Consider the following 23,800-nt stretch of genomic DNA (forward strand, 5'->3'; position numbering starts at 1 on the left):
GGGGAGTGGGGCAGGGTCTGGGGGATGCTGGCACTTGAGGAGAGTGGCAGTAGAAGTCTAAAGGTGAAGCTATGTGATAGTGAGGCCATTTGACACTTTTCTGGCTTTCTACTGCTTTGTGTAAGTAATACTGACTTGGAGGATAGACAGTGCACCCAAAATTGTGGTTTTAGGAGGAATGTTGGAAAAGATAAGGAGATGAAACAATTCAAGATGTTGGTAGGAGTGGCTGAAGTTATTAATGTGAAGAGAACATTTTCAGCCTGGGAACTGCTTTTCTTAGAATAGCATTAGAAACACTGAGGGCAAACCCAGCTTTTTAAAAACAGTGTTATCATTCTAGCCCCCAAGGAAAATAAACCTCTAGTTACATTCAAGGACATGTCTTTTTACCTTAATGAATATTAGAAAGACATCTGACCTTTGGAATCCAATGTACAATCTCTCCATTTACTGACTTTTTAAAGTGACAGCTTTTCCATTTTGACTCCTTTAAAAAGGAAGAATTAATTTAACTTTTTTCTTTACTATTTCTTGCTTTAATTTTTTTCCTTACTATTCTTGTTTCTTTGATAGTTCAAACTGTCTCATTTAAATTAACAAATTATATACAAGATTTTAAAATCCTCAAATGTGCCATTTTAATCATGCAGATATCTCAGATTTTACTATTTTTTTAAATGAAGTTTTTGAGCTTTTTTTCTTTCATTGAATTACAGCTTTTAATACTAAACAACTTATAATACTAAATTCATGCTCAGGATGTTTGGTTCTCTATATAAGAGTAGAAAGTTAATAAAGAGTGCCATGATGAGCAGATTCTTTTGTTGCAAAATAATTCACTGAGTTTCACTTCTCTCCCAAAGGTAATATTTACAGATTTTAAGGTTGTTAATGTTTTGGCAGTTTGTAACATGCCCTTTGAAATCCGTTTGCCAGAATTCACAAAGAACAATAGACCTCATGCCAGGTAGGTCTTTGAAGAATCAAGATAACTTAAAAATTTGAGATTACCCATCAGACTGTAAATATTCATATTAATTTTGGCATTTTTAAAATGTAGTTATGAACCTGAACTTCATCCTGCTGTGTGCTATCGGATAAAATCTCTAAGAGCTACATTACAGATTTTTTCAACAGGAAGTATCACAGTAACAGGTAATGTGTGATGTTGAAACCAAACTTGTCAATTACAGACCAAATAATATAAGAGATGTGTACACTAAGATAGAAATAATGTCTAATTTGTCCCCTTTCAGTCACTACTTCTGCACTTCAAGGGCAGTAAGTCTTCTGATCTTTTTTTTTTTTTAAAGAGAGACTTTTTTAATATTTATTTTTTAGTTTTTTCGGTGGACATAACATCTTTATTTTATTTTATTTTTATGTGGTGTTGAGGATCGAACCCAGCACCCCGCACATGCTAGGCGAGCGCGTTACCACTTGAGCCACATCCCCAGCCCTAAGTCTTCTTTTTACCTTATAGATAAGTCTTCCCTCCTTTTGTACTATTTGTACATTTTATATCCTGTTTTGTGTCTAATTTCATTCTCCATTATCTTAGTGAGATCATTCATTCTCATTGTTGTATAGAATCCAATGTCCGAATGTACTCCATAGGCGTTTCATTAGTTTTCAGATTGGAGCTTTTAAGAACATTCTAATATGTATCTTCATAGTATTTTTTTAAATTTATGATATCTTATAAAATACCAAAGAGAAACCCAGTCTCTGAATTTCATAGAGATTTTTACATAATTAGAATATCCAAATATAGTTGGTACCTATTTGTTACATGTGTTTTGTTATATCTTTTGAAATTAAAACAAGTATTTGGGAAGGAGTAGTTTTGGGAGACTAGCAAACATGTCAAAGGGCAGCATTAGCATACAAGATGATTCTTAAAGGTGCTGTGATTGTGAATCAAGCAGAGGCATTGCATGAGAGCCAGTAGGTGCATGTTAGGCAAAATTGAGTTGAGGAACAATTCTTTAGTCTTGGAAAATGGCTTTTTATTCCTTTAATTCTTAGAAGAGAAACATTAACAAGTAAATTTTAATTTTGACCATCTGTGGGTTTTCACATCTTCCTTGGGGACTTTTAAAGCCAATTGCCAGGATCCTGCCTGAATCTTAAAAACAGGGTGGTGGAGAACAAGTCTGTTTGTTCCCTTTCAGCTATCTGTTTCTATACTTTGGAGCCTGAACTTCTAAGAATATCCACAATGTACTGTTAAGTCCTGCTAAGTATAGAGTTAACAACTCATATGTAAAAATCTGTTTATTGAGTTGATGGACAATTAGACAATATAACAACAAATTGAATACAGTCGACCTAGTTAATTACCATGCAATATACATGGACACCTGGAATATCCTGTGAAATGTTAACAATTCAGTGAAACACCTTCTGAGTGGTTTCTGTGAGGAAAGTTCTATTCTATATGGAGGGGGTGAGGTGAGGTGAGTCAGAAAAGAGCAGACCAATACAAGACATGTTCAAAACCTTCAGAGTCTACAATGAGTGGATCTGTAAATATTCACAGTTTTTCAAAATGGGTAATTATACATTGGTGAAACCATTTTATTCGAAATTTTGTGAAAATATTTTTATACCTTTTTTTTTGTTTGTTTTTAGCTACTTAAATAAATAAAAGATTATATTTTTAAAAGTTGTTCCAGAGCTGTACAGGTTAATTTATATGTAGCATTACCTCACTGCCTTCCCCACTCATTGATTTGGATAAACTCTGAGGTTACAGGGACCAAATTAGTAATAAAAATGCATTCCAAGTAGTAGTAAATTTATGAGGAATTTTAGACTACATAGTATAAAAAAGCCAATATTTCAATAGCAACTTTATTTTACTTTGCTATGTTCCTCCATATTCCTCTGAGTCTCAGTTGTAGTCTAACCAAAAGCCAGAAAACAGTAACCAAAAAAGATAGTGGGTGTCTAGTTCTGTGTATTATTCTTCCCTGTGCATATTTTTGTGCTTTTTATTCTCCTCCGTAGTTTTGTTTGTTTATTTTTACTTCTTTTCATACTGGTACCCTAAAACAAAATGAATAACACATTTGGTATTTCAGATTTCTTTTAATTATGCACACACAAAAAATTGTGTTCTCTGATTCTTATTAAAATTTTTTTCTTGATTCTTTTTGTGGTTGTTTGTATGATGATGTATGTGAATTTGATATTCTAAAGTAGATGATATTTTTAACTGAAAAATCAGTATTTCCTAGCTTCTCAGCTCTTCTCAACCTTTTCAATTGTGTTCATTTCAGGGCCCAATGTAAAGGCTGTGGCTACTGCTGTGGAACAAATATACCCATTTGTGTTTGAAAGCAGGAAAGAAATTTTATAACTCATCACTTAATTGGTTAGAATCTCTAACTGAGCACCTTTTAAAACCTGCTGCACATTGGACTCAAAGCAAAAGGAAAACTGGACCAACAGTAATTGAGGAAATAGACTCTTTTATTCACTCACAGCTACAGTGTAAGCTCCAGTCCCTTTGGATTTTATTTCAAACTTTGCTGTAATATAAAAAGGAAGTTTACAAGACATGACATTGCTGCTTTTACAAAAGGACATTCTATTTATTTTCGCAGTAATTCTCATGTCCCCATAAGCAGAGCTGTCACAATGTGCACTACCTTAAATTGTTTTATTGTTGTCATTGTAATTTTTTTCCAGTTTGAGCTAATGTGTTTTATTTGTGAATAGTCTTTTACATTTTTGTATGCTGAATATGGGCACCAAAGAACCTGTAAAAGTTATCTTTTTCAATTGAATGTGCACAAATAAAAGTTTGGAAAAGATCTTTATTCATATCCATTCTGTAACTTTTATTCCCCATTTTCTATTTTAACAAAAATTGTATTCATAATTCTTTTTTTTTAAATCTATGCAAGTTTAGACTTCGGCTAAAGTGTGTTAGCTTATTTTTGAAGTGTATTTTGTATATATATATATATATATGTATATGCTGTGTGTGTAAAGTATCTTTTCATGCTCTGTTACCAAATAACAAATAGGAAATTTTTTTCTTGGGGATTAGAAGTAAACACTTGTATATACTCTAGGGAACTGGGTAGGACTTTATAAAGGATAATGTTTTATGTTACTAATTTAATATGATAGAAAATGTTAAATAACTTTTAAGAGTTAAGAAATTGTAGTTTTTAAAAAAGAAGCCTCTTTCCCACTAGATGAATATGAGAAAGAAGCTGTGATGGGTGGTACCTCATCTGTTACCTTTGTTATTCTGGAGAGACTCTGTAGTTGTAGGGAAGTGATTAAGGTTCTTGGTGCTCAAGGCTATATTAAGAGTCCTGTCAGAAGTTGATAACATTGTGTAGTTTTAACAAGAAGTGCCCACAAGCTGCCTCTGTGCCACAGTATAATTATAATATAGTTGAACTTGAACTTGAAAGCCATTTTGCAAGTTATGTCTTTCCCTTTACTGTGTCTTATTTAATGGAGCTAAAGAGTGGCAATTCAGTGTATAGGATTGCAATGCTTAAAATTATTATAAATAAGTGTTTATGAAGCAGTGGCCTCTGGCTCACCCTGAGCCTTGGAATGGTAGCACAGGATCGATCAGTCTGCAGTTGCACTCTTCTTACATTTAGGAGTTTAGCATAATTAACAATGGTTTTACCAAGAAATACAGCTGTGTAGAATTGAATCAGCTTCTCAGTAGAAGTTTAGTAAAATCAGTATTCCAACAGTGTCCCGAAAACCTGAATTACCAAAATGTCTTGAAACATTTGTAAAATCTTACAACATCTGAACCTTCATGTTCAGTACATTTTCCATACCATATTATAAAACCTTGAAAACCTAGCTTAAGCACTGCACTGAACAATATATTTTCTGTTTATTTTTATCTTCTTTCTCTCAAAGCCTTCCCCTACCCTGTCACTCCCTCAAATGTAGGAGGCAAAAGCTAACTTTTATACTTTATTTCTTATGAAAGATTCAAGTGTGTGTTTTAGAATTTTATTCTTTTTTTCCCCTACATTTGTGTTTATTTGCTTCATTTCAAGATCAGTAGGATAGCTAAACTCATAAATACAAAGAATATTACTAGATGAAAGAATTATAGGTAGACTTTTTTAAATTTGAGATTTTTCCACTTAGTTTTAATAACCAGTCATAAGTAAACTGTCCTGCAGTGTTCACAAAAAAGAGTGGGGGGGGGGGAGAATTATGCAACTAAGGTGCAGATCCAGGTAATTTAACATTTTCAGTATTCAGATGACTTGAGAACCTTGCAGATCAGTAGAAATGAAAATGCTTTATCTGATGAAGAGGAAAGCTAGCCTGAACAAGTCTGGATTTAGGTTGCTACATGTATGCTCACCACCTGGCAGTGTTTGTGGGTGATCCACTAAGTATGACAAAGCTGGGAAGAAGCAAGTTTGTCTGATGTCTTCTGGCTTTCCACAAGTACTGTACATTTTTTATATAAATAAAAGCTGTGAATATATACATACAAATTATAAGTATTACCCCCTTTTTATTTTTGAAAACCAAAAGGCTTCATTTGATGGGTGTGGGGGACAGGTATTGGGTAAAAATGAATCTGAAGACAAAATGGCCTGCTCACAGACTCAGGATGATAAAAGGAAAATATAAGAGAATGTTTAAGACACTGAAGTTGAAGTCACAAGTAGTAAACCATCTTGGTTTATTTTCTGCCCATTTGCAATGAATGGCCAAACCAAGAAATAGCTTAAGTGTAAATGGTGTTTGAACTTGAAAGGAATTACGTTACAATTTAAAAAAAAAAAAATACCTTAAACAATCTGTGATGCTTAGAAAAAAACAAACAAAACCAAGATAACATGAAAACCTGACTTGTATTTTTAAAATCCTGGCATGTAACTCTTAAGTTAAACTGCAGAACACATTTTGCCTTCTTGTTCCAAAACAAAAGCACACTCTAATTTGCATATGAGGGAATCAATATCTATTTTGCTCCTTCCTGCCAACTTTTAATTTAGATGGTACATCTCAGAACCAGACTTTTAGTCATTTTCCTGAGTCTTTGATATTAATGATTTACTATTTATATAGATTTATAGTCTTTTCCACTTTTTAAATGAATTTAGTAGATCATGTACCTTTTATCAAACTGGGACAGTTTGTTAGCTAAATACTGGGGTTTTGATACGTAGGATTCTCTTATGATCAATCATTTTTAAAAATTATTTTTCGTTAGGTTGTTCATGCATTAAAAGTTTTTGTGTGTCTTCCATAGTTTATATTAGTAATCTAATGGGTTTCTACTTAAGTGGTTCTAGATTCTTTATTATGGATTTTCTTTCATTCTGAATTCTCTTGATGAAATACCTTATCTAGTCTTAAATTCAACTGGAGAAATGCAGAATAGAGCAATTCATTACTGTTGGGTAAAAAACCCACTGGATGTTTGCTGGTTTGGTTGGCCATCTCTTGTTTCATCACAGAGAAGAACATAGGGAATTGTCCTAATTTCTGAATGTCATTTATTATGTTTGTATTGTTCTGAACGTCAGCATCATTTATAGCCTCTCTGCCATAACCTGAGGTAGAGATATTCCTGAGACATGGGAGGAATTGCAGGAAACCATGGATTACTAAAAATTATGAGAGTCTTCCAAGGAGAAAATTTATAGGTTTGACCTAATAACATAAACCTAATTGCTTAGAGATTTAGATAAATAACCTAATGGACTGATTCCTTTTCTGGTGTTTTACTAATAGCTACTTCTAAATAAATATGGTCCCAAGATTTTAAAATTTTCCTCTTTAATCATTTAAAAAAATGGAAAATGCTTATTTTTCTCAAGTATTACACAGAATTTTCTTTTAATATTTTATATTAACATGAAAGTCATAATAGTAGTATATTTTGCATTAAATTTTACTTCATAATTCATAAGATAAGCTCCCATAATCTTTATTCTTGTAGAACTGTAACTAGGAATTACCACAAAATCCTAGCCGGGAGCCTATCCTAATCTAGAACACGTGTGTAACTAAATTGTCTACATTGCGTGTCCTGGTTCTTGTTTTACACGAGACCCAGTGCAAATAGTATCTTAGTAGGCAAAAATGTAAGCTTGGATCCAGAACACTTGTGTTTCTGAATAATAAAGCTGCAACTGGCCTCCATACATAGCTTAAGGCAAAGGTTGATCTCTTTACTAGGATTTAGTCTTTAAAAGCCTGCGGTGTGAAGGAGAAAGTATTGAACCAGCCAGTATTTTCTTTAACCTGATATCTTGCTCAAAAAAAAAAAAAAAAAAATTAGGGCCATGTATCTCATCTACCTTTTGAGATTCCTTTGGGGAAGAGGGAATTAAAGGAAGTCTATAATTTCAGGTGTCCCTTTAAAAATAGCTTACGACACTGAATAAAAACCTGGGTGTGGGGAGAGGAGGGTAAATATGCCACTGGTAGTGCTTTCATCCTGTATCAGCATTCCTAAGGCCTTGAGGCCATTAGGTCTCTGGAGAAAGCTGCTTTGGTTGTCCCCTTCCACACAGCTTTTTACACTCCAGGAGCTGCTCTTGGGGTTTTCTTTTTTGAAGCTGTGTTGGCATTAATTCTTCTTGGTGATGACTCATAAAACAAATGTTGTTTTTCACATAGTTCCTGAAAGAGAAAGAAGCACTCATGAAAATGTCATTCTTAGTTTCCATACTTGAAAAAAATAGGCATGCTTTTATTTTTTAAATCATCCTGGAGTTTTAATGTTTTAGCTATGCAAAAATGTTTTATTGTGAAGCCTCTTATATCATGAAATATATAAACCCTAGAACCTGGGTCAATTTCTTGCAAAAAGTAAGGTGTAAGTTAGGGTATGTTCTCAGAACACAACTCCTATGACTCTGCAGGCCAGGCTTCCAAGGGTTAGAAAGAGAACCAGTGAGGGCTGGGGATTTAGCTCATTTGGTAGAGCTCTTGCCTCACATGTACAAGGCCCTGGGTTCAATCCTTAGTACTGCAAAAAATAAAAAATAACTAGTGGAGATTTTATCCCAAGTCCTATCATTTTCTTCCATTTCTCCGATTCCACCACTACGCCTGTATTTACATCTATATATTTTGGCTTCTTTATTATCCACTCATTTCTGCATGAATAAGTTCTTTTCTATAAGGTTATTCCCACCAGCATAAAATATGCTTTAGTATTTTATCTTTATTTTACAAATATCTTTCAAATATCTTTTTTCTATAATTTAACCACTTAATCAAGTGGCTGTGCCCTGGTAGGTGGTAAGGATGGAACTGCATAAAGACTCCTGCTTTCAAAGCTTAGGTTTTCCCAGGGGAGACAAGCATGTAAGCATATAATTTAAGTAAAAGTGCTGGTGGGAAAAGTAAGCAGTAAAAAGGGAAAAGAATGACTTTGGGGGAGAGATTGTATTATACAGTAACATGGGGCCGGGCACAGTGGCACACTCCTGCAATCCCAGTGGCTTAGGAGGTTGAGGCAGGAGAATCGTAAGTTCAAAGTTAGAGGCCCTAAGCAATTTAGCAAGACCCTGTCTCCAAATAAACATAAAAAAAGGGATGGGGATGTGGCTCAGTGGTTAAGTGCCCCTGGGTTAAACCCTGGGTAGGGGAGGGGAGGATTAGGTCAGAAACTGGGATAAGAATTCCAGAGAACTGAAAGGTACAAGCAGGGATATTGGTTGGTGCTTGGGAATTTGAGTCCAGGGAGGGTTTTTTTTTGTTTTGTTTTGTTTTGTTTTTTTAGTGCAGAATAGTGCAGTTTTTTGTGTGAGAGAAAAAATCCCACCAAAGAGGAGATGGATGGTAGTGGGTCTGTGCACAAATGAAAGCACGGGCCTTTGCATCACAGCAGAGTAGGCACAGATGTGGGTAGGTTAGTAGATCTCATGGCAAGAGGATGAGGTGGTCTTTTTTATTTCTGTTTTCTCAGTACACTAAAAAGAGTCATCAACAGAAAGTGGGAGGCAGTTCTGGAGGCTTGATGAGAGAATGTAGCTGTGAGGTAATTCACCTGGTAAAATAGGAAAGTCAGCACACCAGGGAGCCACAGTAGATTGCAGGGCATTCCTAAAGACCTGCTTGAAAATTGTTCTTGTAAATTTAAAACAAGACTGGTCAGCGTAATTGTATGTTTTCTACAGCCACATTTAGCTCCTCAGATAAAGGGTAAAATAAGCTAAAATTTGGTTTAATCAGAACTGAAGTTTGCCCGAATGATAGTCAGGGGAGGGCAAGGGAAGGAAAAGAGACAGAAAAGGGAATGGCTATGGTGGCCATCCATGGACCTGAGCAGCAGAAGAACGAAAGAAAGTGAGAACATGGACAGTGGCTGCCCAGTGGTTTCCAGTTCTGGGAGGTTGTCAAGATTTGTCCAAGTGCAGGTTTTTGAGAAAGTAAGCCAGAAAGGAAGGGTGCAAAAGTGAGTGGGGTGTTGGTGAATGGTAGGAGTGATGGGTAAGGACAGCGGAGGGTGTGACGACCACCCACTTGTCTGCTCCCCTTCAGAGCAGAACTTCAGGGAACGGATTCTAGCTGGTGTCTTCACTTCTTTCTCCATCCTCTTTGGTCACCTTCTGTTCTTATTCCACTGACATTTAGCCTCACAAGCCAGTGATCACCTCCCTGTTTATACTTGGCCTCCCTGGTCTTGCCACTTACAACAAAAGTCTTTTGGCCTCAGTGACTTGTATTCTTAGCTTCCCTCCAGCCTCACTACTTTCCAGGCCTTTCTGATATTCCCTCTCCTCTGCTTGACCCCTGCGTGTTGACATAATCTAGGACTTGGTCTTGGGCTTCATTCCTTTCTCTCTGCTCTCCAACTGGATGATCTCTGGTTTCATGACTTCAATACCACCTACAAACTGATGGCCACCCACATTTACTCTAAAGGGTCTCAGACTTAGGTATCCAACTGCTTACTGATCTGTATCTTTACTCAACGTCTAATGAACATCTCCAAATTAATATATCCAAAACAGACTCTGTCGTCGCCTGCACCCTGAAGCCTAGGCCTCTTTCGGCTTCCTTATCCCTTCATCCGTGCAGTTTCTCAAACTAAAACTTGATGTGTCATGCCATGCTAATGTGTCATGCCAACTACTCCATTGCCTACGCCTGTATCCAGTTCATTCATTCATCCAACAGAGAGCTTCAGCTGTATGCCAAGGGGCTGGGAAACATCAGTGAACAAAATACACAAAATTATCTGCACTCAACAAATTTAAATGTAATGAGATAAGCCAAGTCAATGAGCGTTTCAGTTTTCAGTGTTTCCAAACTTAAGTTGGAAAGTCTGGGACACAATAGTGATCTTAAATAGGGTGACAGAAAAAGTGGAAACTGGAACAGTGAGACAGGTGGATATCTAAGGGAAGGAAACTAGACAGAAGACAAATACAAAGCCCCTGAGTCTTGAACATGCCTGGTGAGCCTGGGGTATAGCAGAAAGACCAGAGTGGCTGTGAGAGTAAAGGGGGTGAGGGGAGCAGAGCAGGGCTTCGAGGCTGTGGTAATGCTTTTATGCTAGATAGAAAGTAAAGGGATCACTCTGGCTGCTGTGTAAAGAAAAGATGTAAGGGGGATGAGGAAGGGAAAGCATCAGGTAGGGTGGCTAGTGCAGTAATACAGAAAGGAGTTCATGATTACTCAGATCTGGGTAGTTCATGATTACTCAGATCTGGGTAGTAGCAGAAGATACACTCTTTAAATAAGAGCCAAGACAGCGTCCTGATAGACTGAACATGGGGTGAGAGAGAGACTGATTCAGGGAGACCCCAAGGTTTGTGGCAGAGCAAGGAGAAGTAAAAGTTTGACAACTGAGTAGAATAAGTTTGGCAAAACACAGGTTTAATTTAGGACATGCTAAGCCTATCTGGTAGACATTCGGAAAACGATTGGAGTCCAAATTCAGGAGTGGATCTGAGCTAGAGATAAACTTAGATAAACAGCTAGACTGTAAACTTACAGTCCCTGGCATATTGATAATACAGACCATCGAGATCATCAAGCCAGTAAGTGTGATAGAGAAGTGGTCACAGGACTAAGCCCCCGGGTTCACCAACTCTGAGAGAGAGAGATGATGGCCCTAGCTGAAGCTGAGTCAGGGACTGGTGTGGACCCAACCAAAAAATGAGTCCTTGAAGGCAGTGAAGCTGATATTTTGGCAAGGAGGACGGACTTTCCTCAATCCAACCATGGGATGGACGTGAAGATGGTGTAAGAGGAGGAATAAGACTGAGAGGACTTTAAGGTGTTAAAAAGAGCCATTTCAGGGTAGTGGAGGTCATAAAATCCTCATTGGAGTTGGTACACAAGAATGATGACAGAACTTTAGAAGGACTTTGCTATAAATACAAAAGCTGGAAAGAAAGGTGCAGTCAGAAGACCTTATAAAAAATATGATGACTCAGGGGTGGGCAGAAAGAATGTAAAGAACAGATTGGAGAATGTGCTAGAGAAGGTGAGAGGGGAGGGCATGATGGGGTTGGCCTCTAAGAGTGATGGAGTTGATACTGAGAACCCTGAGGGGTGGGTGCAAATACTGGTGCATGGGTTGACGTGGAATGTGGTGGAAGTTCCTTCCTGATTATGTCCACTTTCTTGGTAACCTGAAAAGCAAGAGCATGGTTAGATACTGAGGAGGTCCAGAGGTTTCCAGAGAAAGGTGGTATTGAGCAGTTGTCCAGGGCAGAGGCAGACTGAATAACCAAGGGGCATGTGTTGGCAGCACTGAGGGTCACTTGAGGTCAGTGGCCATGACCGAAAATAAGTCTAGCACTGTGCTTCTGTGCTTCTCCACTCAGCTAGGTGACTGCAGATGCTCATTTGGACGTACCTAAAAATAATGCCCACTGGGTCCTGTCACTGTCCCACTTAGAACCCTTTAGTAGCTTCCCATTGCATTTAGAATGAAGCCCAAACTCCTCAGCCAGCCAAGCCCTACTCAACTGGTCTCCACCTGCATTTTAACTTAATTTAAAGGCAACAGCCTCCAAGACTTCTTTCCATTCCTGGAACAGGCCAAGCGTGTTTCTGAGTACCCTTTGCACTTACTGTTCTCTGCCTGAATTCTCTTTCCTCCTGTCTTTTATTATCACCCAGATTTTATCTTAAAAGTTACCTCTCAGGGTACCTTCTTGGATTATCATTCAAATGATCCCCTAACCACTTAGACTTACTCTATTTTCATTCTTGTGGCAGTTTTTCTGACTGATAGTGTCTCAGTACCTAGAATCAGTACCTGGCACATAACAGATGCTAAATCAATATTGAAAATAAATAGTCTCATGAATGAATGAAAGAATGGCCACATCACATTGACTGTTAGAAGTGAAATGTAATTTAAGCTTTCGAACTAAAATATTTATAACACATTAACTTGTTTGGGTTTTTTTCTATTTATTCCCATTGAAATTGGGGGCCGGGGGAGCAGAATAAAATCACAGTTGAAAAAGCAAACATGGCAAATGTCCCATTCTGAGTTTGTAGCTGGCAGGGCAGATATTCAAAATAAAATCCTTTCAAATTATATTGTTGAGGAAATCTTTTCTGACCTCTCAGCTGAGTCACTGTTTATTTTATAAGAAACTTAACATCCTTGGAAGAATATTTGTTTTCTCAGCTTTTTAGAAATAGAAGTAAAAGAACCCAACTCCAAATGTGAGAGAGGAAAATATTAAGCAATGTGTAGTATCAAAATTGAAGTTCATCTAATATTATAAATAGTTTCCTTTCTTACTCCTTAGGACAACTTATCACAGATTTCAAAAGTTGATTCACTGTTTTATTAACTTCTAAATTCCTAAAGACTTCCTTAGCTTAGGAGTGTGCTTCCTAAGTCTTCAAGTTCACTGCAGCTTCTCTGTACTAGCAAGGTCCATGGGCTTTGCCCCTCATTTCCTTAGCTGTTTGAAAACTCATCAATACCATGACTTTTGTGGTTATTTTATTTTATTCGCTTGGACATTTCTCTCCAGGGAAGCTTGTTTGAGATATGCTTCATACATACTTTGGTCAGTTTACATAATTTAGTCTGCTTTCATCTTTATTTTAAATTCTTTTGCTAACCTACTGCATCAAGCAAAGAAAAACCCTGGGCTTTCTTGTATTGCATAAATAGGTGTTAGCAAAGATTTCTAGAAGTAAATTCTTTTCTGTTTGTGCCCTCAGTACTGGGCTTCCCTATGGTACACACCTAGTATTCTATTGTGGCTAGAACTGAAAGTGCAGAATTGTTTCTGTCTTATCTTTCATATTTCTCTGCCCCAATGTCCTTATCTATTTTTGTCCTTCAGCCCAAACCTCAAAGTGTCATTTAGGTTCACCATACCTTCAGCTTTGGTACATTCTTAATTTATGATTTACAGCTTTCTTTGAGGGAGCCTGCATTTGAGGAATTGCACAACTCAAAAGTAACAGAAACATGATTCTTTCAGAAACATTTCACAAGTCATAAATGTCCTTCTTTAGACAGGTTCTTTCCCCACCCTAGATTCTGAATTCATAAGCTTTGTTGAGTTTTAGACATCCAAATCATATGTTCTTAAGAAATGTCTCATTCTGGAAGCCCACTAGATGAAAAGATTGCATTTTCTTAAATTCTGTCTTCAAATTTTCATTTGGTTTGCAATATGATACATTTGACAACCCTATATGAAAGAGATCTGAAAGTCTCTTGATCTTCAGTTGTGCACAGCTCCCTGCTTTCAAATTTGACTATTTTGGGGGGGGAAGGGGTACCAGGGTTTTAACTCAGGGGCACTCAACCACTGAGCCACATCCCAGCCCCATTTTGTACTTTATTTAGAGACAGGGTCTCACTGAGTTGCTTAGTACCTCACTTTTGCTGAGGCTGGCTTTGAACTCCTGCCTCAACCTCCCGAGCTATTTGGATTAAAGGCATGCTCCACGACACCCAGCTCTAATTTGACTCTTTAAAGAGTAAAATAAAATAGGGAGTGATAGTAACAGACCCTTAGTTTCATTCAATTCATAGAATAAACATAATAATTCTTTCAAGTAGCAATTTGTTACTGCTTTCTCCCTGCCTCAATTTTTTAGTTAGTGCTGTTAATAAGTGTTGAGAGCCACAGCCGAAGGGGCCCCAGCAAACTTCCAGCTGCCAGCAAACTTCCAGCTGCCGGCTGATGATTGGCTCACAGCGGCCCCAGCAACATCTAGCTGATTGGCTCCTCGGCCCCAGCAACATCTAGCTGATTGGCTCCTCTGCGGTGATGCTCATTGGGCTGTTTCCCTGCCCTTTCAGACCACGGAGCTGCTCATTGGGGGACTTTTTTGGCTCTGCCCACGTGACCCAGCCAATCGGCCTCAAGAGCAGGAGGATTGTGGGAGGTGGAGAGAAGCTTGTGTGGGAGAGAGAGGCTTGTGGAAAGCCAGTGGTGGCAGTTGAGGCTCTGAGGGTTTTTCCTGAGAGGCTGTTTTGTTTGGTGTGTGTGGTTCTAAAAATAAAGTTAGTTTCTTTTGACAAGTGGCTCCTGATTGTGCCCAGCCAGACTGCGGCAAATAAGATTATTTTTTTAATTTTTATATGGTGCTGAAGATCAAACCCAGTGCCTCATACATACTAGGCAAGTGCTCTGCCACTGAGCTACAGCCCCAGTCCTTAACAAGAATTTTAACGAACCTCTGTTTTTAAAGGAATTTGGCTTCTGAAGATAGTAAATGGGTAATTTGAGAGGGCATATGCTTCAAATGGACTGATGATGAGGCCAGTGAGAGCCTCCAGGCCTCTCTCTTCCTAGCCTTTTCCAAGACTCACACAGTCACACCCAATTTTGCATTTCATAACTTGTAATAGTTTCTTAAATAGGACTCTCAAAAGCTTAGGCTCCACAAAAGGTACCCTACTCTGACCTTGCCTGCATACCTAATACCTACATACCTATGTGTTGAACAGCCATTTTCTATCCCCTATGTGGATACTTCCCCAAAACTCTGGTCCTGATGGGGCTTGCATTCTTTCCCTTCCATCTTCCTGTCCCATAGTCACCCCAAATGTAATATGTACAAACTGAGCTCAGCATTACCCTTAAACCCCCACGAGATTCCGACTCCCGAACCTGTTCTTTCTTCCCCTCTGTGTCTCAAATCAGTGATTGACACTGTATACTAGTTTAGTCTTTGAATCTTGGGAGATGTCCCAGTTCCTTCAATATAAGTAACTTATCACAGTAGATTGCAAATATTTTTCAGTCATCTGCTAGGAATCAGTGTGACGCTAGATACTATCGAGGTTATGTAAGAAAGATAATGGATAAAGAGCATTCATGGAAACCAAAACTTCATCAACCTAAAGAGGTTTAATTGTAAGAGTGCTAGCTAAGGCAAAATAGGAGAAAATGTGACTAGGAAATATTGAAAGTCTGGGAAAAAGGAATTCTTCCCAGGTTTGGGTTACTTAGGGTTTTAGGCTGAGGATTTGAATTGACTCTTAAAGCATAGGGATGTAGCTGTAAGTCTTGAGAGATAGTACTAACGTGGAAATAGAAGGAGAAATAAGGACATAAAAGACAGAGAGGAGAAGGAAATTTAGGCAAGAAGATTGTTTCATGGGAGCTAAAAGAGAGAGTTAAAAAAAAAAAGGAGGAGTAGACTTTGTACGGTAGCCTATCCTGTGATCCCAGCTATTTGGGAAACTTAGTTTGATTGCAAGTATGAGGCAAGCTTGGGCAACTTAGAGAGACCTTGTCTCAAAAAAGTAATAAGGGCTGGGAGGGTAGCTTAGAGCTGGAGTGTTCTTGAGTTCAACCCACAGCATGTATAAATAAATAAGGTAGGTGTGGTAGATTTGATGTGGTCAAAAATTCTTTGCCCTTCATTCCATCAAAAGATAAAGTATGGGCCTGAGCATATGGCTCAGTAGTAGAGCATTTGCCTAGCAAATGCAAAGGCCCTGGATTCAGTCCCCAGTACTTAAAAAAAAAAAAATAGTAAGGTCTACTACTTCTAATGGCAACAGAAAACAGATGAGATATATGAATTTCAGAATGCAAAAGGGCCTTGGAGTTTCAGCCTCCACCACCTTGCAGTGTTGCATGAGAGAAAGCCACATTTGCTTCCTAGAAGATGGGAAGCCATGTGCAGGAGCACTGAAGCTCCCTACTGACCACCAGCACCTACCACCACCTACCCACTCAATGCAGCCAGATGTGATCATGGGCCTTGCAGTGCATCTGACCATCTCACCCACATAGCCCATGAGTGAATCCAAGTGAAACAGGCAGCACCACCCAGCCATGCCAAAGGGTCATGGGAAACAGCAGCTGTTGTGTTAGGCAATATAGTGGGATGATTTGTTATGTAGCAATAGGTAACTGAAGTGAAACCAGAACAGGGAAGGAGGAAAAGCAAAGGCAGAGACCAATGGATATGCAAGTCACTGGTGTCCTGGTATCTCAGTACTGGAAATGGCCTGAATCTGTCAGGAAGGTTTCCAGTTCCAGGTGGAGGCATTGAGTTACTGAGGTCTGAGGCCAGTAATGATTCAAATCAAATATCTGTAATTAATAATCTTGTTCAGAGCCTATGCTAATTATTTGACTTCAACTTGCATAAAACCAGGCAGTGTGCTGGTCAGGCTGAGGATATATAGCCTTTCTGTATTTCTCACTGTAAATGAATCATTTTTGTTTTTATTTTACTTTAAAAAAAATAACCTCATCTGTATCAAAACTTAGCCCTACCATTTGATAATTACCTTATGGCTTAAATTAAGAAGAGTTTTTCTGCTTACTAAAGTAAAATATTTTTAAAATCTCAACATATATACCCACCATCAATTCACCTATCAGGCTTATTCTTCCTTCAGATAAAAACTAGAGGATCAGTATGCCCACAGTTTCTGTAAGCATATTTCCCTCTAAGTGTATTAAACGTTTTTAAATGAAAATCACAACTCATAAAAGAATCACAAGTCAACAATGTGATTTTTCCTGTTATATTAATACCCAATAATAAATATCCCTACATTTCTATGTGTAATGATTTGATCCTAAGGAAAGAAACAAGTTGGCCTTCATTCCTACTCCTATGTGTCACCTCTTCCCCCAGGCCATCCATTTTGGCAGTTAAGAGCTTTGAGTTGTGTTACTAAAAGAAAGTTTTCCATGGCCCACTACTGAATTAAATTATTTAAATTCATTTACCCCGTTTTTTAAATGCTTATATCATATAAGAAACTCTCGTTCTGTCTCAAAATTGCCTAGAATGTGCCATATTTTGAACAATTATGGATGTTTAGGCCCAAAAGTTTTATTAAGGCTGATAATGACAGCCTTAATAAGTGCTTAGGGATCAAAGATCTGTTAAGTCTGATAACAGATGAAGGGCTGAAGCCATGGTCCTGGCCCAGAGTGGACATGTTATCCCAACATCCACCCCAGGTCTCAAAGAATGCCTTTTTTTTTTTTTTGCCAGAAACTAGAGAGATGGTTGAGGTTCTCTGCTCCTTACTGAACAGAGCTTTAAAAGCAAAGCCCCAAGCAACTTAGGACACACTGTCTCAAAATAAAAAATAAAAAAGACTGGGGATGTGGCTCAGTGGTTAAGAACCCCTGGATTCAATCCCTGGTTACCCTCCCCCCAAAAAAGAGCTTCACTTGCTGGAAAGCAATGCTTTTTCCACTTCCTTGACTGAATCACCCACATTGATGACAGGGCAGGGAAACCAGATTATGCACTGAGACAGTCTTACACCAAAGGAATATCTGGAAAGAACTTCAGATATTACTATTTAACTGTATATAAAAGTTGTGGATTTGGGGTTTTGGGGATTTGTTGTTGTTGTTGTCTGTTTTGGTACTGGGGATTGAACCCAGGGTTGCTTTACCACTGAGTCACATCCCCAGTCCTTTTTATTTTTTATTTTGAGACAATGTCTCCCTAAGTTGCTTAGGGCCTCACTAAATTATTGTGGCTGGCTCCAAACTTACAATCCTCTTGTCTCAGCATCCCAAGTTGCTGGGATTATACAGGCATGAGCCACTATACCTGGCAAAAGCTGCATGTTTGACTAAAGGCTATTTATTTATTGTTCAAAGATCAATGCATACAAATACTTACGCTTTTGCTAGTTCCATTGATATTTGTTCCAAAGAGCATCCCTTTGTTTCAGGTATAAAAACAATAACAAAAACCAGAGATGCTAAACTCATGATTGTATATATAAAGCACACCCATGGCAGGCCAATAAGATCTATAAGGAACAAAAGAAATTGATTAGAAATGTGTTTTGTGTTGCTTGGATCCCATTTTATAAATGCTTTTTAAAGCATATATAAAGCCATATGTATTTTCACAAATGCTAGTAGTATCCAGCGAAATAGGATTCATGAATTTAAAATGTAGTCAGCTCTGGAAACCTGTTCTTACTAATGATGTCAGCTTTCTCTGGTAAATAATAATCTTGTGACTAACCCAATTTAAATTCAATTGCCATCTTCTTGCTGGGCATGGTCATAGTGAAAACAAATCCTAAAGCCATACAGAAAAATACAATGCAGAAGATAAAATTTCTCTTCTCACCCTCCATAGTTTTCCCTCTTGGGAATTGACACTGTAGCAGTTTGGTTTTTATTTGGTGGACATTTGTAGTGACACATTTATACAGATGGACTTTTCTTAGATTGGGTGCATTCTATTTTACTGTGATATGAGTAACTTACTTCATGCAATATTTGATCACTTTTTAATAGTCAGTTGTATACTTTGTAATACTTCTTTCTAGGTCCAGAGGGAAAAACATGTGATATTGGGTCCAAGAAAGACGCCAGTGAGCTAAGATGCATCAAGAAGCAAGATCCTCAAGATTTTGATGGGTTTCACTTTGCCAGTCTAGTTTTTCCCTTGACCACTTCTAGCCAGTGGTACAATCCCTTTGTAGTCACTGGCCAATATCAAGGAACATTAAGTGATGAGGTGTGCCACCCCTCCCCATTTGCACTGTGCTAGCCACTTGCATTGTGCTGGCTCCTGGCTCAGCAGCATGAAGTTCCATGTCACAAGGAGTAGTGAGAAAGTAGTTGGCTCTTTCTGCGCATACATAGCTCAGGCCAACTGTAGATAAGATTTGCAAATAGCTCTTAACAGCTGCAGCCACAAATCACAGTTGGTCAGGCAGGAAAATGAAGAGGTTGTATACTGAGGCTGATTTGGTAAGTGCAGTGTGGAAAGATCTAAGCATAGTAATCACATGTGAGTGAGTTTTGCTGAGGTGGGATGAGCAGGAAGAGCAGTCCCTTTGGCCATTGCTGGTACAGGGCTCGGCCTGACTTATTGCTTAATAAAGTGCTTATAGAATTGGTCCTCTCTCTTTCTCTGAATTGTAAACTTGAATATGGAATTGAAAACCCCAAAAGGCTGTCTCATTGAATTTGACCTCAGTTCTGTTAGAGCACTTTCAGTAGCAAGGAGCTCACCTTTTCCCAAGCTTCCCCCTGCACGGTGATCCAGCTCGCTCTGCTCAAAAGTTCTTTGTCACCTGAATCTACCCTTTAGTCATTCTGCTTTATAAGATAGAATGATTTGACCATTTTACATTAAAACCAAAATCATGCTTAATTAGTAAGACCCTCAAAAGTAAATTCCAAAGGTGATATACTAAATGTATATTCATGAACGTATATGTGTACATATATTTATGTATATATGTGTATGTGTATACATGTGTGCACTTTGCACATACGTATATGTATATGTATAAATATGTGTTCACAACCCCGTTTTAATGACAGCCATGCAAATATTTGAATGCACTCTGTCCCTTTCCTGAGACTTTCTTGTCCAAGTTGAACATCCTGAACTCCCCTCCATTCTTCTCAGAGCATAGGTGACCTGCCTTGGTTATCCAGGTCGCCCTCCTTGGGTGGACACACTGCAATTTTTAAGTAACCTTTTCAGAATGCTTTGAGCTGAACACAATACTGCAGTTGGGTCATGCCCACTGTACAATATGTTTTCCTATCTGGAACAGTCTGCTTTTATTGATTCAAATGAAATTTCATCAAAATGTTGGTATCTGAGGGCTTGTTGCCAGCTAGAGCCTCACATCTTTAAGGTCTTTCTAACCCATACTTGGAAAATTGACTTTCAAAAATAAGTAGAAATCTTCAAGTACCCCCATTAAATATCATCTAAAAGTTTTAGATCATTCCAGGCTTTTAAAAATTTGGATCATTTTTCCTAACATTTGTTCTAAAAAGCCCATTTGGAGAACTTCAAATCTTCATTAGCTCATCCAATATATTAGCTAGCCTTCCCAAGGGTTTGTGTCATTTTTTTATGCCTTGACATTCCAATTCTCTCTCTTTTTTTAAATATTTCTTTCTTCACACCAAACAGCGAATGAAGTGTGTGTGCGCACGTGTGCATGTGTGTGGGTGAGTGAAGGTGAAGGGCACATATTTATGTGAGTTATATGAGCAGGAGAGGTATGGCCAATGCTAATAACCAGCAGTGTAGTTTCCTTCAATCTTGGGCTATTTCTAAAAATGTAGGACATAAGGATTTGACAATTTTATATGAAAACCAAAATCATGCTTACCTAGCAATTTCAAAAGCTAATTCCAAAAGTAATATACTAAATATATACACATATGTATATGTGTGTATGCATGTATTTATGTATACATATGTTCATATATAAACATGTGTGTGCACATTAAGTAAATATCCACTTTTGAAAATAAACTATACAAATATACACATAAATATGAATGCAGACTACACATACAAATTGAAGAAACTGGGTAATTTGTTTAATAAAATTTTCTAATTTGGATTTTTTTATTTATTGTAGCCAGAATGACCCCTAAATATATGTGAAATAAGAAAAACCCGTTGATCTCTTTCTGCCCTAGTCCTGCCTGGACTTGTGGTTGGAGACCAGGGATGATACCTGCCTCACTGGTCAATTTTAGAGGATGCTGGGGCACCACCTCATTATTTTGGGAACTAAAAATAAAGTTCCAAGCACTTATCTTGCCTGTCTTCTATAATCCACACTTCAGGTTAGCTAAATCACTAAGAAGAAATTTTTCTCTAGAGAAGTATTCCATATAAAAACATAGAAGGAATGGTAGAATAAAGATAGTGGGTTTAGAAAATAGTGGCTCACAGCAGTTTAACATGGCAAAGTAGGAGACCATTCCTGACATTCCTCCTGAAGGTAGGACAAACGCTGTCACCTACCAGGGAGTTTGCAAACAAACCAGAATACCTAGACCTCCTCAAGTCCCCATCTAGATCTAAATATTAATGTACAGGAAACACAAAGAATAGAGGGACATGTGATATAAGAACAATCTACAAATTCCAGACTCTCTAAAATTCTATGAAACAAATGATCCAATTTCTCATAAAAATATAAGGTGGGGTGAAAGGTGAGGGGAATGGAGATGAAACTGACAAAGTTGTGTTTCATACATTTCATTGTAGATTATATATTTGAATGTGATTCAGCCAAAGTATAAAAAGTAATTATAAGACAATTACTAAAATGTGAACACAGGATATTTGATACTTAAGGATGATTATTAAAATTGTCCATTATACTGTGATCCTATTTTTTTAAATATCTTTTTTTTAGAGGTCCCTGCTGAAATTTTACAGGCAAAAAATGACATTATGTGTGAGATACAACTAAATTTGGTAGGAGGAAGATCAGGCGGGGTCATAAATGAATTAAGACTGAGAACAGCTTTAAGATAGGTAATAGGTACAGAAGGTTCATTGTCATTCTTTACCTCTGAGTGTGTTTGAAATTTTCCACAATAATTTTTTTACAAGGATGTCCATCCCTAATGTTTGTCTTAAGAGGATACAAATCATCAGAGGAAAACAAAGAGTTCTTACCAGTTACAGTCAAAAACGTCAGAGAGATGAGGAGATTGATGCCCCAGTTCATGCTAGAGGTTAAAGCCATGGCTCGTCCTCTGATCCCACCAGGGAAGATCTCGCTGAGCACCAGCCAGGGCACTGGAGAAAGAAAAAGTGACGAGACAGCAAAATTAGGGAAAACCCATTGTGATGGAGGGCTGGCTCATTGATCTCTCTGTGCCAGGGCCAATACCTGTGACAGCAGGACAGGACAGCCCAGAAAAGGAACATGCCTTCTCTTCACCTTCAGCCAAGGGAGACAGCAGACAATGGGCCTCCGGAACATGGAATACTGGTCTAGGACACAGGCTTATTTTTTGGGGCAACCAAGGGCTGACTCTGAACAGCCACCCAGCTCAGGAGCCTCAAGGCTAGATACCAGCTGCAGTTGCTACCATATGGTGTCCTTTCCTATGCCCTCCTTTCCCCTGGACCTGGGAGAAGTCTAGAGTCATAGCTAAGGAGTGGGTAGGAAATGGAGCTAAAAGGACAAGGGATACCTGCCACTCTCCCTTCTTCCACTTGAACCTCCTGGCCCTGGGTGAGCTGGGTGGAGGGAAGCCCTAAATTCAATAGAACTTCCAAATGTGTTTATTATACCAGACTAGACATTTGAATTTCTGGAAGAAAGACTCTTCTTGGCACCAAAATGATCAGAGCACTTTTTTTTTTTAAATTTTCTGTGAGTGACAAAGAGCATTAGGGATCCGCTTAATAGGATTAGAAAGAACAGAATCGAGAAAATTAACTCATCTTCCTCTCATATCCCAGCCACCGAGTGTGCCTAGTAAAGTCTGAGCAAGTTCTTACAGGGAGCTGACTTTACAAACATCCAATAACATTGTCATTTGATCCTCACTAACCCTGAATAATTAGTAAGTATTTATTATTCCTCTTTCATAGAAGAAGAAACTGAAGCTTTGAGGGGTTAATGACTTGCCAAGATCACGGAGCTCCTACGTGACAGAGGTAGCATTGAACCCTGACAGTCAGTCTCTGGAACTCGTGTTTTAATCACTGTGCTGTCTTCATAGTGGCACAGTAAATATTTGTTTATTAATAAATAACTGTGAATGCAAGCACATTTGATTCTGTGGAAGAAGGACTTTGGAGCTGCCCAGCCTTGGCCCCCTGCTGGCTAAGGCGCCATGTGTCAGAAAGCCAGTGTTTGTAAAAGGACCAGCTGCATAATGCCAGCCCAGAAGAAGAAGCTATAAGCCAGGGAGGGGTCCCATTGGCCAGCACCTCTAGCACTTCCAGCACCAGAACCGAGCAGTCAGCTGTGCGTCTCACTGAACAATTAGCCGCTCACATCAAGATCACGTTCTCCTCGTCGTAAATGTGCTGTTTTACAGTAAAATAAATAAATAAATAAACTGAATCAAAAATTTCTTTTTTCTTGATTATATTCTCCAAGTGAGTCTATATAGGGTCACCTTGAAGACACGGAAGGTGACTATAACAAAAACAACATAGTTATTGTTTTCATTGATGGGAAGTTTTTAAAAAAATCCTTATCTCCCACCCTTTCACCTCACCTTTTCCCCCCACTCCTTTTCACCCCCAAAGACCTTTACTAATTTGTATCCTTGGTGGAATCTCTTTTCTCTTAGTGAGCTTAGTGCCTAGGTAATCCTATCTGGAGCTTTGCAAAATTGAGGCTCTAACTCTGGGTAGATTGAATAATTCAAAGCAAGTTTTCCAAAGGGGACCCAGCCTTGTGTCAAATAAAGTAAATAATCTATGCCACAGACATATACCCTACCCATGTCCCTTTCTGACATGGGCATTTGACACAGATTAGTTGGAGCTAAGGGTCCCTTAAGACCTTATGCTGTAACAGGAGGGAAAAGAGGGGAGAAATCCTTCATTTTCTTCTAGTAGAGGAGTTAGC

General features: G+C 38.3%; 2 protein-coding genes across 5 annotated transcripts in view; one reads left to right on the forward strand and one right to left on the reverse strand.

Moving 5' to 3' along the window:
• Positions 1-3,824, forward strand: part of Tbpl1 (TATA-box binding protein like 1) — a 25,653-nt gene extending 21,829 nt beyond the window's left edge. The window contains exons 5-7 of the mRNA XM_015501451.2: positions 867-970; positions 1,064-1,158; positions 3,288-3,824. Of these exons, the coding sequence (XP_015356937.1) occupies positions 867-970; positions 1,064-1,158; positions 3,288-3,367 (279 nt within the window). The 3' untranslated portion in view covers positions 3,368-3,824. The remainder of the gene's footprint in view (positions 1-866; positions 971-1,063; positions 1,159-3,287) is intronic.
• A 1,844-nt stretch (positions 3,825-5,668) lies between these two features.
• Positions 5,669-23,800, reverse strand: part of Slc2a12 (solute carrier family 2 member 12) — a 51,915-nt gene continuing 33,783 nt past the window's right edge. For 3 of the 4 annotated variants that reach the window (XM_048798571.1, XM_015501443.2, XM_048798580.1), the window contains 3 exons: positions 21,883-22,005; positions 18,094-18,226; positions 5,669-7,650 (listed from right to left, as the gene is read on the reverse strand). In XM_048798571.1, coding sequence (XP_048654528.1) covers positions 7,497-7,650; positions 18,094-18,226; positions 21,883-22,005 — 410 coding nt within the window. In that variant the 3' untranslated portion in view covers positions 5,669-7,496. Of the gene's footprint in view, positions 7,651-17,634; positions 17,739-18,093; positions 18,227-21,882; positions 22,006-23,800 lie in introns of all 4 variants that reach the window. The other variant, XM_048798578.1, reaches the window with a different exon arrangement.

Source organism: Marmota marmota, unplaced genomic scaffold (genome assembly GCF_001458135.2).
Source record: "Marmota marmota marmota unplaced genomic scaffold, marMar, whole genome shotgun sequence".
Lineage (NCBI taxonomy): Eukaryota > Metazoa > Chordata > Mammalia > Rodentia > Sciuridae > Marmota > Marmota marmota.